Source organism: Gallus gallus, chromosome 7, assembly GCF_016699485.2.
Source record: "Gallus gallus isolate bGalGal1 chromosome 7, bGalGal1.mat.broiler.GRCg7b, whole genome shotgun sequence".
In the NCBI taxonomy this organism is placed as follows: domain Eukaryota; kingdom Metazoa; phylum Chordata; class Aves; order Galliformes; family Phasianidae; genus Gallus; species Gallus gallus.
In genome coordinates this window covers 21369799-21386474 of record NC_052538.1, presented here as the reverse complement: position 1 = coordinate 21386474, position 16676 = coordinate 21369799, and the positions used below count along the sequence as shown (strand labels likewise).

Genomic DNA, 16676 nt, shown 5'->3' with positions numbered 1-16676 from the left:
GGGCTATTTTCAAGTCCCTTTGACTATTTTCACATAGCAGCAACTTGTCAAAACGAAGCAATACAGCTATTAAGTGTATTCATTAAGGGAAAGGCACTGGGTATTCCTGATGGACTGCTTCGACTCGTGTCAGTGTGCTGGTTGTCATTCGCCACTTATTCATGGCAAAATATATCTTGACTTTTAATAGGCCATCTCCAAAAGTGCTGTGCACATATTTAGAAAAAAGCTTCCATTTGTCAGCAGTGACAAAACTACAACAATTAAGAGGCTGCAGCGTTCCCTGTATGTAGGGCAAGAAATAACCATCAGTTCCCTCCCCTTCACCTGCCTAATAAATGACAAGTACTGGCATGCTCTGAGGACAGAAATACCAAATGCCATACTTTGGGGCTGAAATCAGCTGAGCAATATTACCCTTCCCCACGTGCCCGCACCCATTGCTGCAGTACACAGATTTCCCTGTGCAGATCAGTGCAGCCAGCAGAGATTCTCTAGGAATAAAATCATGCAGGATTTTATCACTTCCAGCAAGCGCCCAGAGTTGCTCACAGACCTCAATGTGCCACAGAGTCAACGTTACACAACGTTTCTCAGGTTGCAGCACACCTGATACCCCTTCAGGAGGTCTACATGCTGCTCCTCCTATGGCCCCCATCTATGGGAAAGAGTCTGGCACACTGCTGGAGGTGTGGGGATGCAATGCAGGATGCTGTTGCCCCACCTACTACAGATCTCTGTTTGCAAGAAGGCTTTACATGCCCACAGGGAAGACTTAAAGGCAAAACAAATAATTCCTTGAAAAGTGGTTAACACCAGCCAATAGCCTTGGCATGGGAAGCATGCGGGAGCCACGGTTTTAACATTAGGAGATGGAGAATGAGAAGAGTCTGTGGCTTTGCTTCTCCCTGCCCTGGAAGAAAACCAAGGATGTGGGCTTGCTCTAGATGCCGGCGTTTGGCCAGACTAAAATAATAAACACAGGTCATACGTTGTGCTATGCAGACTGTGCCACCTGTCGAATGTGCACAGTTTCCCAATCCATTTGTTTCTATCTTTACATACTTGAACATGTAAGAAGCTGTTATGCCAATAATAGGGATGAGAGCGGTGCTGTCAAATAACACAGTTGACCTGCAAAATCAAAAGTGATGGCAAAATGTGTGTACTGTGAGATCTGTGCATTTTAAGGAGAGTATCACACCATTGGAAACCCTTGCACGTAACTGCGTGAGGTGTTGGAATACCTTAGGAATGGCACGAGGGCTGTGAAAAAAACACTTCTAAGACCACCTCTCGTACATACGTGAAGTTGAATGGAATTTGTCAGTATTAGGTCTTACAAAATTTGATTTAAAAATTATGTAGTCCAGTTGCTTGGTTTACAAAGCACCCAGAAAAGGATGGGCTAGGGAAAAATTAACTTCCAGTAATTTGAAACATGGAGGATTGAGGAGGGGATGGTTAGCGCAAACAGCATTTTCAGGATAGCAATCTACAGAAAGAAAAATGGTATACAGAAGGAGTTAGGATAAAACTAATGAAGGGTCAGTAGGGAATGCAAGCAGAGACACAGGAAACGTGCAGCAGGAAAGTAAATAAATGACTCTGGAATTAGAGCCAATCCAGGACCTGCATTAAAAATCAATTGACAAAATTCTGGACCAAACTGCGGCTTCCTGGAATAAAGGATGGGCAGGGAAATTTGCAAGAGAACGTCAGCAAGGATTTCTAATAGACCAGAACCCACCCACATACTCCCTAAGTCAGTTGTGAAGCTGCTTCCCAATCTGATACAAAGGTTTTCTGCACTAACTCATTGTTATTCTGGTACACCACATGCTGTATACCAGATGAACAAATTAAAATAGAATATAATCTGTATATGCTATAGAGAAAGTATCAAAGTGTTTGTAAATTTGTAAATCATTAACTCACTTTTTCCCTTCCCTTACTTCTAACTCTGGCCAAATTCATGTTAATTTCAGTGTCCGTCCCCAGATATGATCAATGTTATTTATATGATACGTGCAAGAACTTTCAATACAGAGCACTGCATGTTATGAAAAAAATATATATTTGAATTCACATCTTTCATGTGACAGGAGGAGCCCCTACCTCACAGTTACTTATTTTGTTGATACGTATACGGAGAATGGTCACTGGACGTCTCTACTGTAACCTGCTGTTGACCACTGGCTTCCTGAAAATGAAGAGGGAGAAAAGATGTGAGATGAAAGCAGACAGCATTACCTGCAATCTGTATTGCCATGCAATGTTTGCAATTACATCTTCAAGTCTAAAGCCTTTCAAATACATCAGAGTACATGCACGATTACAGCACTTCAGCTGGCAATACTCCTTGCAAAAAATAATACAAATGAAATAATTTTAAAATAGTATATTTGTATCTCTCATCTCTGGTATTCTGTGTCATATACTGACCTCAACAGGAACCGCTGCTGTCTGGACATGTGTGTATTGGGGTATGTAGGCTCCTTGCATAGCTGTTGTGGCTGGCATGTACTAGAAGGAGAGACAGCACGTTAAGCTGAGGTCCAATGAAAATCTAAGAGCATTCAAAACACCTGTCATGACACCATGTAGTAGATACTGAACATTTCCCACAAGGAAAAGACTTTTCTGTTTGAAACTAACAGCCTTTTCAGAAAACTGAGGTGTATGTTGGTTTTTTTTTTTTTTTTAATATCTAATTTAGCCTTCAAAAACTAAGTAAAGAATTTTTCTCTGTTAATCTCTATGCATACGCATATATAGTAATACTCTCTACTCAGAAGAGTCTTTTGGTTTAGAGCCTGGCCTTCATCTCCTCTTCCCATCTAGTTTTTGCTCCATGCTGTGTATAACTTTCAGCAACTCTGATCTCCCAAAGAATAAAAACAACTGTCGTTTCTTTTTCACTCTAACTCTGGAGTCACCTCCTGGGTTCCTTCCATTCGCTTTGCCTATTTTGCTTACTCGCTATATATGACTAGTTAACAGACTGAATAAATAATGCTGAATCTAATTCATACATGGAGATTTTCTCTTCATGGAGAAGTCATTCATGGAGACAGTTCTTAATATTTTATCGAATGAGGAATTTTTAACATGTAAATGTACATGCATACTGTTATCTACACACAATATTTTCCACTTGCAAAAGTTCTATTTTGTATTTAATTGCTACATACTGTTCCAGTACTGCCTAATGAAAGATGACTCATCTGCTGCGTCAAAGGGCTTATCATTGATGCAGGCTGTAGTGACATGGTGTGGTCCATGGAGGGAGTCAGTACAGCACCCTGTGAAAACAAAGAAAGAAATGATGAAGGCAACAATCAGATTTTAATTACGTTTTTAATTTGAGCGTCTAAGTAGGCGCTGTCCTTTCAAGGGGATATACTGCATGAATTCTCCTTAATGCAAGGCACTGACTGACTCAGCACACAGCTCTTGGGCATTCTAACACGGATGTGTTTTGCAGTTTGGTCATAGGGTAAATGCTGCATTGACTTCCTATTGAACGTAAACAGATGCACAATGCACTTGAGACACCTGCTGAAATCACTGCAAACACGAGTTCAACTAGATGTTAACTTTACAGTAAAACTTGGCACATTACCACGTACAGATTCACTTAGTTTGAGCTTTGGAATTTCAGGCTTTAAGAAGCGTTTGTCTCACCTTTTGGAACAGAGGCTTTGGAGGAGGACCTGTGGTAGGGGAATGCTACCTGCACATGTCATGTTCACACACAAGACAAATTTTAGATGAGGGGGTCAGCAGAGCTGTGAAAAGACTTGGTTATCTGTGCAAATAGCAGCTGCCAGGATGGCTCTATGGCTGGTTTGCTAACTTTACAAAGTTACAAAGATAGGAGCATTTTTAAAAACTCAACATCACTAAATATGCCAGGACACGCTTGTCAGGTTTTCAGAGTTATCTGAAATTGAAGGTTATCAACTGATTTTATTTTACCAATCATGTTCTGCAACAATATATTTCCAAACACTCCGTATAAGTTATTCTTGCAGAAGTGTTGATTAAAATAGACGGAGGGTCAAAATCAACAGAAATAACTGCGGAGTACTGAAAGCTAGGATTTTCAATCCATAGCTATTCCTTAAAATGAAAGAGAAAAACAAACCAACCAACCCTACGGAGTGTAGTTGGAAAAACAACCATGTGACCAGCGTAGATGAAATGAGTCACAGGCACATCAAACACTGAAAGAATTTCCTGTCTGCAGACTGCAGGCTTCTCTGCAAAGCAAATGAGTAAGACAGCACCAATTTCTGCACAGACCAAAACTAAACTTACGTCAAAAAAATAGATCTTTATTTTTCAGCTACGAAATCTCATACTCTGTATCTTCAAAACAGATAGATCTCACGGTGTTATAACGTATTAACTTGTGTCTTTTACAGCATTAATTTGCAAGACGTTTTTTAGGAAAATCCGTGTTGACAGAAAAGTTAGAACCAGTTTTTGTGTGTGCTTAACATTCAAAAAATACAAATACAGCAACAATGAACTGCATGAGAAGTTGTCCTGGCTCAGTATCACCTCCTCTGCGCACACAAGGAAATGTTCGGCCACACAGATTTATGTTCTGTACTCTGCATGGAGAAGTTAACTGATGTCAGGACAATATCCTTCCTATATCTGGACACAGACTTGCTTGTTCACTATAGTAGGGCATATATATCAAAGTGCCTGTCATTATTTATAATGCTCCTATCAAGAAACACTGTAACTCCTAGATATAATAGCACTCAATTGGCAAATGACATAGATAATAAGCCAAACATGTGAGAGAATAGATTAGAATACTTGTCAGTCTGGTATAGAAACCTCAGCCAGATGTATAGGGAGAGTAGTGTTACTCATGCATGGTGGAGCCAGAACAAGTTATCCAGGTTGTCTCAAGTGAGTGCCCCTACTGCCATTCATATTGCCACATCCATCTGTCTGTCACAGATTATCCAGTCTGAACTCCTCTAGATCTATTCCAAAACGTTGGGTCTTCTATTCTGCTTCCTATCAGTACATGGTATGTAAAGCACTGGTAACTGCAAAGTGCTCATGATTTTTAAAAAGGAAAGAATGGTTCCTCAGGATGCTGACATGGTAAATCTAGTTTTACTCATCACGTTGATACCCCAAAGGCAGCTTTCTTTTTTTCCTAATAACATGAGTCCCCAGTTCAGGTTATCATCATCCATTCTCTTTCCTATTTTCATCCATGATTTAATCATTATGATGTAATTGTCAATTATCTGGAAGTAATGGGCCTGGAAGTGGCCTATTTCCTGTTGTTTGAAATATGCAAATTGTTTACACAATCATTAACACGACAATGGAGAAGTATAAAAACTTACTGGGTGCTGCATTATATATGGTTGAGGCTGCATCCAAGAAGGACTCTGAACCTGGAACAAAATTGGGATTTTATTATCCACTTCAATGAACACAGAGCAGTACTATTCCCCTCCTGTTGCAGCTAGCATATTTTCTCTCCAAAAAACCTGATTATCCAGATGCTTAAACTAAGGCAGGTTGCCTAACTTCACATGACAAGGTAAATTAAGAGTAAAAAGTACACTAATGGGTTATATGGTTTTCTTATTTAAAAAGAGCTGGTTACAACAGCCCTTTGAAAAAGCACGCTGCAAGAAATATGAAAGGCAAGATGACAATGTCTCTTTTACGTCTCTGGAAGTGACATATGTGTAGGATAAGGCAGGATCTGACCTGCACGGAGCATGCAGACTTGACTAACCACTGCTGCCGGATGCTTAAAACCACTTAAACTCTTCACCTTCTTTCCCAGTGTCCTGTGTATAGGACAGGCAGACAGACTGACTTGAAAAAAAATTCAAGGCGGGGTGTTCTTGGCAAGATGGAAACATTTCTTCCATCCTCTTTGCATTCATTTTCAGTTCAGAGCAATTTTTTTTAAGATTATTTTTTAATCAGTAAAAGTGTAACAAAGTGTTCAGAAATGGAATGGTAGAAAGTAAAACAGTTGAATCCTCCCTTTCCCCAGGCAAAAGCTTAATGGCAAAAATACTGGTACAGCCTGACAAAAACTTTGGCTAATCTACTCACACTATGATAGTAACTGGCTTAGTGCTGTCATTTGGGTATACAGGAGTTGCAGAAACAAATACTAGCCAGAACTTTATTAAATTTGTTTACCTTTAATAAGAATAAATCTAGGAACAGGTTATACCATGCCTCAAAGAAAAAATAAATAAATCATGCTTTCACGATACGTTCTGTTGTGTAGGTGACAGAATGCTGCAAGTTTCAGTGGGACGGATCAGTAATGATGATATGACTAATGCTCAAATTGTGAAACACTTCTGGACAAGAACCTCCTCCCTCCCTACCACAGAATGCTTCCCTTTCATTTTCAATTCGTACTACTGTAGCAGTTCAAATATCATGACGCCATTAACTCCATCCACACCTATTTAAGCTCCATGTGACGTACACCGAAACACTGGTAGTAACCTTTTTAGAAACATACGTTCCTGTTGCCCACCTCTCCCAATAAGCCCAGAAGTGATCCCGTGCTCCCAAGAGGCACAGTTCCATGCCAACTTTTAACTTTTACTTGTCACTTAGAATGTTCAAGAGTCTCCTGTTTATTAAAATATAAATTATGAATCAACAATTGCTGATAATTCTTCTGGAATACTTTTCTGGGTATGAGCTTGCTGCAGTTTTTGAGATACTGCTGTACAAAGCAAAATGACTCCATATACTGAAAAATACATCAGTGACACCGCCTGCCAGAAGCAAACGTTGTGTTGCATAAATCACCTCAGAAATTAATTCCAAATGAATTCAGCTGCCCTTTATCCCAGAGCGCACCTCCTACATAACACTTTGTTGGAGCAAGAAGGCATTAGACCTCCAGACTTAATACTGGACAATTCTTCCTCACTCTTCTCAGATGGAATGGGAGAGGACATGGTTATTTCTGCACAGTAACCAGATGGTCCACAGGTAGAAAACTCGTGTGTTAAATAGTAAAATGCCAGATAGGTAATCATTTAGGTAACACTGTGATAATGCTTATACAATCTGAACTCCAAAGTCCTTTCCAAGTTTTCTTCTCTAATGTTAAGCAAGTTTCTGCAGCCTTCTTAGCCAACCTATGTAACACATGACTCCTGGGCTTTTTTGCCCTGAAACCACCTGCAGAAATGTTCAAAACCATGGAGAGAGATCTCTGAAATAAAACTTCAGTAAACCAAAAAGGATTTAAATGAAGAATAATTATTTTAAAGGTGAATTATTGATATTAAAAGAATTTGATGAAGAAAAAATGAAAAATCATGCATGAAATGCAGAAGTGGCTACAAACCCTTAGCCATCACCACAATTTAGAGAGTGTTTTTGGCAAGACAACTGGCATCCCATTACTTTGCAGTGCTTTCTGCAACAAACACACCTTCAGTTTTTAAGGCCTTCATTTTCATGCTGTACAGCGTGAAGAGACCTCTTTATTAAAAATGTAGCATGACTGGAGAATGCAGAGAACCAGATGTAGCAACTGATAAATAAACACAAGCTCCAGTGAATCATTCCTGCTCCTAAGTTCTAAATACAAACCTGGTATGTGGAAACCGGAGAAGCAATATATGGCGTAATAGATGTTTGAGTGATCATTCTGTTTGCTGTAATACTGTAGGGTGATGGATAAAATCTAGAAAATACAGAAATATTGATTAAATGCCAGTTCTATGCAACTTTCATAATGCAAACATTTTTTTCTTAGTGTGCCAGCACTTAACATACCCATTTTGTAAAGCAGCTGTGGTTGGATCATAAGTGAGTGTCATTCCAGCCTTTAAAAAAATAAGTGGAAAGAGAATTGACATAATTCATCTTGCTTGTAAATTATTTCTCATACTCATTAATTAGCTGTCTTAATTTTAACTGAAAATTTGTACTGATACAGTTGGTTATCCTACAGTTTGGGAAAGGTTAATTGATAGAAGTAATTATAAGTAAAGAGAGTCTGTGATATTGGCTAAAAAGTTCCCATTGAGAAGAACAAAATGCAATCCATAAAATACCTGGCTTAGATAACATGTACGAGTTTGAGAGGTGGAGCACGAGGGTGACTATACTAGGGCTACACTGGGCACATAATATATTAACCATAAAAATGAACGGGGAACCCATTTTTCAGAAGGCACATTTGAATTTTGTTGTCTCATACACATGAGGTCTCCAGGCTTGGTAAACACAGTCAGCCTATGAAAGTATTATCTTGAATATTCAAGATTAAAAAAAAGCTGCAACAAACAGAAAAATGTAATGCCGCACTGCACTGTTTTAATCTTAGAAAACGGCTGTGTGCTTCAGTTCTGCATGAACAAAAGGGATTACCTACTAGATGTAAATAAAGTTACGTTTCAGAAAGCTTTATAATATCAGAGATATTTCAGATATACTCCCGACCAAAGTGAAGGAGATTTTAGTGTTCACTTTAATAAGGTACAATTTGGTGTTCTATATTTTGTTTTTTTTTCTCTTAAGGAAGATACAGTTAAACAGTTCATAGAATTGCAAACTGTCAGGTGAGGGCTGCTTGCATATTTTTAATATGCCAAAGAGCCGAGCCAAGAAGTCTCAATGCCTATCATTTCCATAAGTATTCATTATTGTACACCCACACCGGAGCTTGAAGGGAGGACTTACAAGTCTCACCTCGCCTTCTCTGTGCCATGCTCTTCCATTCTGTATGTATTTATTCTGATTCTGTCTCTTTTTCTGTCCTCCATCAGCAAACTTGCACAACAAAGGTTCTGCAGGAACTGAGGAAGAAGAAAGAGTATTACTTGCAGTACTATTCATATATAGGGAGGTACAAATACGGAAGGAGAAGAATACATAAGTGAAATGACTTTCAAATATTTTTTCAAATTTTTTCAAAAATTTTCAAATATTTCCCCTCTCCTTGGAAGGCTCAGTAATGTCCCAAAGCTTCAAGCAGTTCTGCTCATCGAGAGTGACAAGAGCTGCACCATACTTCCACTTAGTCACATCTACCAGATAGACTTGCCATCTTTATCTCTTGTCACCTTGCACTGAAAAAAATGATACAACTTTCCATTCCCTTTCTACTTCTGATCTATAAAGAGCATGTAATGCAACCATAAACTCTTCAAGATTTTTCTTTTATCTCATTCTTTGCAAAATGCCATTAAATGGGATTGCTATATGCTTTTTTAGTTTTGGCATAACATAATCCTTACCACAACATCAATGCTGAAATGCAATCAATCAAGAAACAAAAGTTAGCACAGTGCTCTTTCCTTACTATGGGCTTAAGCTGCAACAGCTCTGCGTACCCGTGGCTGAAGCACACAGCCACATCACACCACACCCTCCCTAATCACAGGGTGGAAGCTCTGTTATGACTTGGATGTGAACATTTCTCTGCCAGTAATTCCTGAGACATGAGCTGTCTAAGCTTTAAGGTGACACTCCTCTGAGCCGTTCTCTGTTTGGAAACACCTGAATGAGACGAGGCCGGATCTGACAATGTCCAAATGTCCCAGAGCAGAGTAAACACACAGGGGTGGGGGGACCGTGTGTAAAAAATCATCCCAGAGGAAAATTTTAGCGTATCTATATCCTGTAATAAAATCTATTAGTAAAACCACGACCAGTGCTGACATGCCCTTCATTCTGCCTGCATTTGAAAAGGACTACTGGTACTTCCCTAAGTCAGAGGAACAGTGAGTACTGAAAACCTCAGGGGACCAATAATCCGGCCCAGAATCTAACTTCCAAATTACTGGCACAGCCCAAACACAGCCTGCTGCTGGCCAAGTCATCGCTGGTTTTGAATGGCACACATGAAATAGTAGCTCTGGTTCTACTGGGAAAAAAAAATACGCACTTCCTACATGATACATCACTGACAGCCTTCTCTAGGAAAGGTGGATGGGCTGGGAGGCAGAGCCGGAGTGTGGCTGCTTGTTTCATCCCAGAAAGGATCAGGTGACCTTCAGAGATTTGCACTGCTGTGGCTCATACACTGCTATTTAGCAGCCACATAACTTTTATCTCAGAGAGTCAGACTTCAGTACCTGACAACGGAACTAACTTAAAATGGATCGTCTTACAGAGAATGGTAATTCAAATCCTATAACCATAAAATGAACTAGGAAAAGCTTAGGCTAATAAATGGGAAAAATATTGGAGACTATGAAGAATGGAGTAAATGTGCAATGAAGTACCAGAAACCCTCAAGCAGGAGACAGAAACTGGAGAATCATCTCCACAGAATTTTCCGTTTCTAAAGGGATTTTTTTGCATTACCAGAACAGTTTTGTTCTGGGGTCTGCTATCGAGAATTCTTGGCATATTTGGGGTAAAAATGCAGTGTATCAATAGACTGAAGGACAAATTGATGTTGCTCATATCACAGAGCATTTTAATCTGCTTTAAGTTCTACTGGAATAAGTGAAAGTTAATCACAGAACATATTACTGAACATGGCTAAAAATGTCAGGATCCGGTCTGAAATTATTTTGGTCTTTGATTTTACTTGCTGAGGAAAAACATTCATCAGAAACAGAGCACTGAGATATAAGCAGTTAAGTACCCAAAACAAAAAAAGCCATTTGTCAAGTTGAGTAGAAATCCCTGCCTATTTATGAATTATTTCAAACCATCTATTATGGTGAGAAGCACACGTGGCTTCCAAAGTACACACTTGAATTTTTTGGAAGACATAATAAAAAAAAAGTCTTTAGAATGGCAGAATGGCATACAAAAGCACCCAACGATATTAGAGGTTTCTAGCCCTGTGATTCAGTATTACAGCACTCACGAATAGTAAACACTTTATTTAAAACCATATTATGTCTTCCTTAGGAGTCCCCATAGTGAGCTGTGCAAAACTCTTTTGAAAGGGTTATTTGGGCTTACATTTCCCATCACTGTCTCAAGATAAAGATCATTTATTTTGGAAAGTCGGAGCAAATCTGTTCAACTGTTTGAACACAACGTTCATTAAAAAAGCTGTTTTCAGAATAAATGACTTTTGTCATTAGGTGACTGAACACAACTTAATTTTAAATGATGAAACATCTCCCATAGAGAATTTGGAAACAGTCCCTGACAAATTTAAAAATAAATAAATAATGGGAGAAAAATGATCTGTATCTGTTGGACTGCATGTATGTAATATCAGTGTATGTAGCTGTGAGCCCTCTCCTCCCACCAAAAAAGAAAAAGAAAAAATCCCCAAACAACTAAGGCAATTATTTGTGATTTGCCAGAAGTTTGCTCTCCATCTTACTAAGCACAGATCTGGTCATGGGAACCCTTGTGATTCTGACCTTCCAGCTTCTTTTGCTCCCCACTGTGTCCATAAATGATGCCAAATGATGCAGCTCACATTAAAAGGAAAAAAAAAAAAAAACAAAAAAAACAGTAGACTGTCTATTTCATACCACCAACTGCTGTGAGAAGGCTGTATAGCTTTTGTCTTCCTTGATTCCAGTTCAAGATCTAAATGCTGATAGGGAGGACATCTGCAGTGAAAAGCCTCAGTTTTTGGCTGCTCTTCCATCCCTGCGAGCTGAGCACTACCCATGTTCATCGCTTCAGGAATGCAATGACTGGTGGTCATCAGAGAAGGCTCAAGAGAAGGAGATAACCCTTCACAGGAGCGCAGTAGGATCTACAGATCCCCCTCCTACTGAAGAATATTCACAACCCTTCAGAAATTGATTTCTTCAGTTTAGCCTTCCTCCTGTTTCTCCTAAGATACATAAGATATTCTCTCTCTAACACATATAAACATGAATATATTACATATACACAAGAAAAAGCTGCAGCAAGCCCTACAGACCAGGCAGGCAATCTTTTTTTTTTTTTTTTTTTTTTTTTGTGATCCAGGAAGGAAGGGAGAGTCATTCTTATTGTTTAATTGTTGGGAAGTTTGCAGGCCCAGATGAAGGGAATTGTTAATCACTCGGTGATTTGTCTGTATATGCAAGACAGAGAGGCACAGCATAAATATTCAGAGTTGCATTCACAGCTAAGAGATGGTTGATTTAAAAGGCTATGACTTACAGTGGATTTATGCATCTCCAGCTAAGATATGGAAAATGCCCACTCTGCTGATGCTTAATGAAAACCAGCAGACATCTAGGTGGGATGGAGATGATGAGCTACTGCCACAGAGACAGTCTACAAACACACACTTTTCAGTGCATTGAAGCCTGGCTGTGGGAAGAGCTGGGCAGCTCCCCCTGCCCTGAATCGTCCCCCTTTCAGGACCAGTATCTTAACAGAAGGAAGGAGTGAATAAAATGTTAGTGTAGAGAGAAAATACTTCCCTGCCATTCACGTTGTGCACATGTGTACGTTAGAATTCAACCTTCATCTGCTCAATGTCTACACTGATCACATCAAGTGATACGATCGGGCTTCATGGTTGCACTCTTGACTTTACATGGCTAATTTGACAACATTTCAGTAAGATCTGCTTTCAGATATTCAAAAATGTAACACAGGTTTTAAAATACTATTCTTGTAATCAGTCTTCTGTTAAACTACACCTTTTAAAGACTTTCATTACATATTTGCTAGTGACAAAGCATATGAGATTAATGAATCTTAACATTAAAACATCACTTTAATGATATGGCAAGCCTGTACAGCTAGAAACTTCTGCCAAAAGCAGTGGGAATTAAAAAAATAAGTTGTGCAATTCAAGATATCAAATATCAGGAGTTTCGTAGGTTTCAAGAGAAACAAAATACATATTCCTCACACCATCCTAATCTTCATTTATACACAGCATTCAGGGTTACATTTCTTTAATAATTTACACAGGATTTACTAATCTGTCACAAGAGTAACATTTTGATATTTTGAGTAGTTTAATAAGTATTTTTCTTTTCATTTCCAATGGTGATCCTTCAAACTATTACAGGAGCAATTACAAACTATGAGAACTAGAACAGGAAAAGCTCCTAATCTTTGATCTAATGGGTAAAATCTTGGCTCTGATGCCTTCAGTTTGACAATCAGGAGTTACACCAGAACAGTGACCTTTTGATACCCTTTGGCCATGGTTTTCAGACAGTGGATCGTGGATTATTTCTAAAGGGTCTGTGAAATATGACTAAAAAAAGGTGAGTTTATGGTGAAATGGCTGAAGTCTCTTTATAGATTTCTACAAAAATAGATTTCTGGATACTTCTAAAGGGTAAGCAAATAAGATAATTTCAGCAGTCCATTTTCCTTCCTCTCCTGCACTAGACAGGTAATCAAGACTAGAAGCATTTCAAACGGTGTCTGCCACATGTGGTACACTTCTCCCTGGCCAATGTTAAGAGTGTGGCAGGAGCAGGGCTCTCACACCTGCCCCCAGTTTTCTGCCTGAAACAAAGTCCAAGTGATCAGTGCCTGCTGCAAAAGGGAAGGGGAGGGTGAGACAAGGATAAGCTATGACATCTGGGTCATCGCTGTCACCCATCATGTCTGGAGCAAAAGCAAAAATACTATGGGCTGCTTAGCAAGAATGCTCTCTGCCTTTTTCCACTGAAAAAAATGCACATAAGCAAAACAACAAAAAAGCTCTTTTCAGTAAAAGAGCCACAAAATAATTCAAGAGGCGGAAAGCTCTTGTAACTCTTCACCTTATAATAAAAAAAAAAAAAAGTTAAGAAAGATGAATACAATCAGACTTACATACCTTGGTGTGTCCTTATGTATTCTACAGAATAACTGCTTTATGTAATTATTTATATAATTATTCTCATGTATCATCATGCAGCTACACGCTCCCGCAGTAGGGAGGAGATGCCTTTCATGATTTTGCCCAGCAGATCATTTCTGCAACTGTTATAGATCCAGCACAAAGCACAAAGATAGCAAATATTAAATACATTTTTTAAAGGAAGGATGCTAGAAGTATGCTATATCTGTCCTCACTACTCTTCTTCTGTGTTCTGGCTCCATATGAGGGTTTAATCTCTCTTTCCTCCCATGTACCTCACAAGGTTTATGTTTCATAGAAAAAAAAAAAAACCAAAAACCTTTAAATAACTCACTGAAATCAGTAATTCTTTACAGAGAAGAGTAGAACTAAATGCTAAAAAGTACTTTTCATGACTATAGCAATAGCATAAATGTTCAGTTCAGAAGGGTATGAAATACAAAAGTCAAAGCTCTGAGAGAATTGGACTAGATGTTAACAATCCACAAAACAGAAAAAAGTATTGCAATGACTTGCCTAATGAAAGTACAATCAGTAGATGAGAGCAAGCAGTGAAACGAATGCACCATTTCTAGGAGTTTTAGGATCATATCAACTTGCAGTGCATTTGAAATTGCTCTCTGAGCAAAACCTTCTACTTCCTGACAGAAGACAAACAAGGACACACTAAATATTGAATATATTTCATTAAGCTACTATGGACTAGGGAAATAAAGTCTGAGCAGCTTGTTGCTGATTCACATCATCAGTGCTCAGTGTGAGGCATTCTGTCACTCAGAAGTTCCACAGTCGGCACATTTGAGAACCCCCTGTGCTACCCTTGGCCCTCTCAGACTCACAAAAGAATTTCTGTTCTGTCTTCCTATGCTTCTTATAACCATGTTTAACCCATTCCACTACTTAAGCCCAAACTTAGTTAAAACAACAAAGATGCATTATGAAAGCATGTTTTTGTTAAACAGATGTTCTTCCTCCCACACCTATTTCATTACAGGCCCTTCTCTCCTACCCTCCTCATCCTGATAACAGTGTTTTTATAGCCAGCTCCCTTTGCTGATTTTAGCCAAGTTTCGAGGACACAGTGTTTTAATTTAAACATAGTTCCAGTTCCATGGTTTTATTTTCTATGTACTTGAACTTGCTGCTCTGTAACCCCAAAAGATGCTAATCCATTTTGAAACATTTTCCTAATCTTTGTTTATGCAAGAGCTTTCCCTGCTGCATCCTCCTCTCTGTGTGCAGGTAGCCTAAAACCACAGCTGCCCTGCAGCTCTGCCTCACTTTTTGGCAGGACGCAGGGCATTGTCAAGCTGCAGCTTCCCATAAGCCTGCATTATTGGGCACACGCCTGCTACGTGGTGAGGACACTCCAGGAAGAAATGGAACTCTGTAAAAATCATCCCATGGAGCAACAAAACTTCACAGCACCAGCATGGAAAAGTACAGCTAAATACAGCCAAGGCTATAGCATATACAACAGCATCGGGGATCTTGGTTTGAATGTTCATCTAGTCATTTGTAAAGTTATTCAGCACCAGGGCGCACGCGACTCATTTCACTTAACTGAGACTATGGTAAGCGTGATACACTCAATGGCTCACTCACTGAGAACAGCACAATGCAAGTGAGAATAAACACTAAAAACACTAATAGGAGGTTCTATTACAGCTTTTTACTAGCTCTAATTGAATAGAATTCCCTATATGTTAATTTGAACTCTTGGTTTTTCTGTACATTTTACTCTTAATTATGTCCAAGCAATAGCAGCGCTGTAAAACTAATCACGGAGGGTGGATCAGAGCACAGTCAACGTTCAGAGAAAATCACCCCATTATCTCCTTACCCCTAGAGGGATTTTCCATCTCATAAACCAGATCGCCGAATATATGAAATAGAAAAATAAATGTTAAAGCTCCTACACGTAACAAAGTTTCAACAAAATAATTGTAGCCTTGACAATCAATCCCAGTGCAGAGGGTCTGCAAAAGCCAGCAAAGTCAAAGCCCTGCATTAGATTAGCGCTGGTGAAGGGAGTGGTTTCCTGTGCTCTGAAGTAGCCTGCCATCCCTACCGCAGCACAGACTGCCTCAAACTGGAGTAATCTTTTAGGGATGAGACATGTATGCAGCCTTACTGAGCAAGCTGCATTCTTTGCTGCCTGCTGATGGCTGCTTCCCTCTTCCTCTGTGCCAAGGTCGGGCTCTGGCAAGCATTCCACCAGTGGCATAAAGGTGGTTCAGTAACCACGTCAACTATGTAATTTGTAAAATTCCCACTTGGGACCCTCAATAAAATGGCTACCAAAAGCACGCTGGAATGTCAGGCATGCATTCTTTTCTCCGATGTTATCCTGATTTCTTTTTGTTTTACTCTGCTGCTCTGAATTTCCTTCCCTCATTTTTGAGCTAATGGAATGCTAAGTTTACTATTTTAGAAACAATGCTGACAAAACACTGGCACACTGATGGCACACTGGGGAACTTGATGTGACAAAAGAACTGCAGCATCTCTGCATTTTGCATTGCACAATATTTCTAGAATTATCTTTGTTTACCTCCTTTTACCTTCCTGAAGAACCTCAAAGCCTGCTTTGAGTTGAGAGAAAACGCCTGGCATAAAGGCACTGCTACAGAATTTAACTTTTTTTAATCAAATCTTTTTTTCACACTTAGTTTAGAAAAAATCATCAACAGATGGCAAAAGCTGTCCATTTTTCACCTCTTTACAAAGATAAATTGTTCAGGGAAAAATCAGCCAAATTCAGTTCTGATGCACATACAACACATCCTTGTTTCCTGACTTCGGCTGGAATTATGTGGGGTATAATTCATGCGTAACCGGCCTAAGGTATCTTAGCTGGTCATCTACCTGCTACGAGAACAGATTCCTAGAAAAGACTTAGAGT

General features: G+C 39.2%; 1 protein-coding gene across 8 annotated transcripts in view; it reads right to left on the bottom strand.

Moving 5' to 3' along the window:
- The window catches only part of RBMS1 (RNA binding motif single stranded interacting protein 1), a 344109-nt gene that overhangs the window by 3218 nt on the left and 324215 nt on the right, over nucleotides 1–16676 (bottom strand). For 5 of the 8 annotated variants that reach the window (XM_040703336.2, NM_205024.2, XM_015289627.4 and 2 more), the window contains 7 exons: nucleotides 8725–8840; nucleotides 7816–7865; nucleotides 7630–7723; nucleotides 5385–5435; nucleotides 3195–3305; nucleotides 2446–2526; nucleotides 2119–2203 (listed from right to left, as the gene is read on the bottom strand). In XM_040703336.2, the coding sequence (XP_040559270.1) occupies nucleotides 2126–2203; nucleotides 2446–2526; nucleotides 3195–3305; nucleotides 5385–5435; nucleotides 7630–7723; nucleotides 7816–7865; nucleotides 8725–8840 (581 nt within the window). In that variant the 3' untranslated portion in view covers nucleotides 2119–2125. The remainder of the gene's footprint in view (nucleotides 1–2118; nucleotides 2204–2445; nucleotides 2527–3194; nucleotides 3306–5384; nucleotides 5436–7629; nucleotides 7724–7815; nucleotides 7866–8724; nucleotides 8841–16676) is intronic. The other 3 variants (XM_015289628.4, XM_040703342.2, XM_040703341.2) reach the window with 1 other exon arrangement.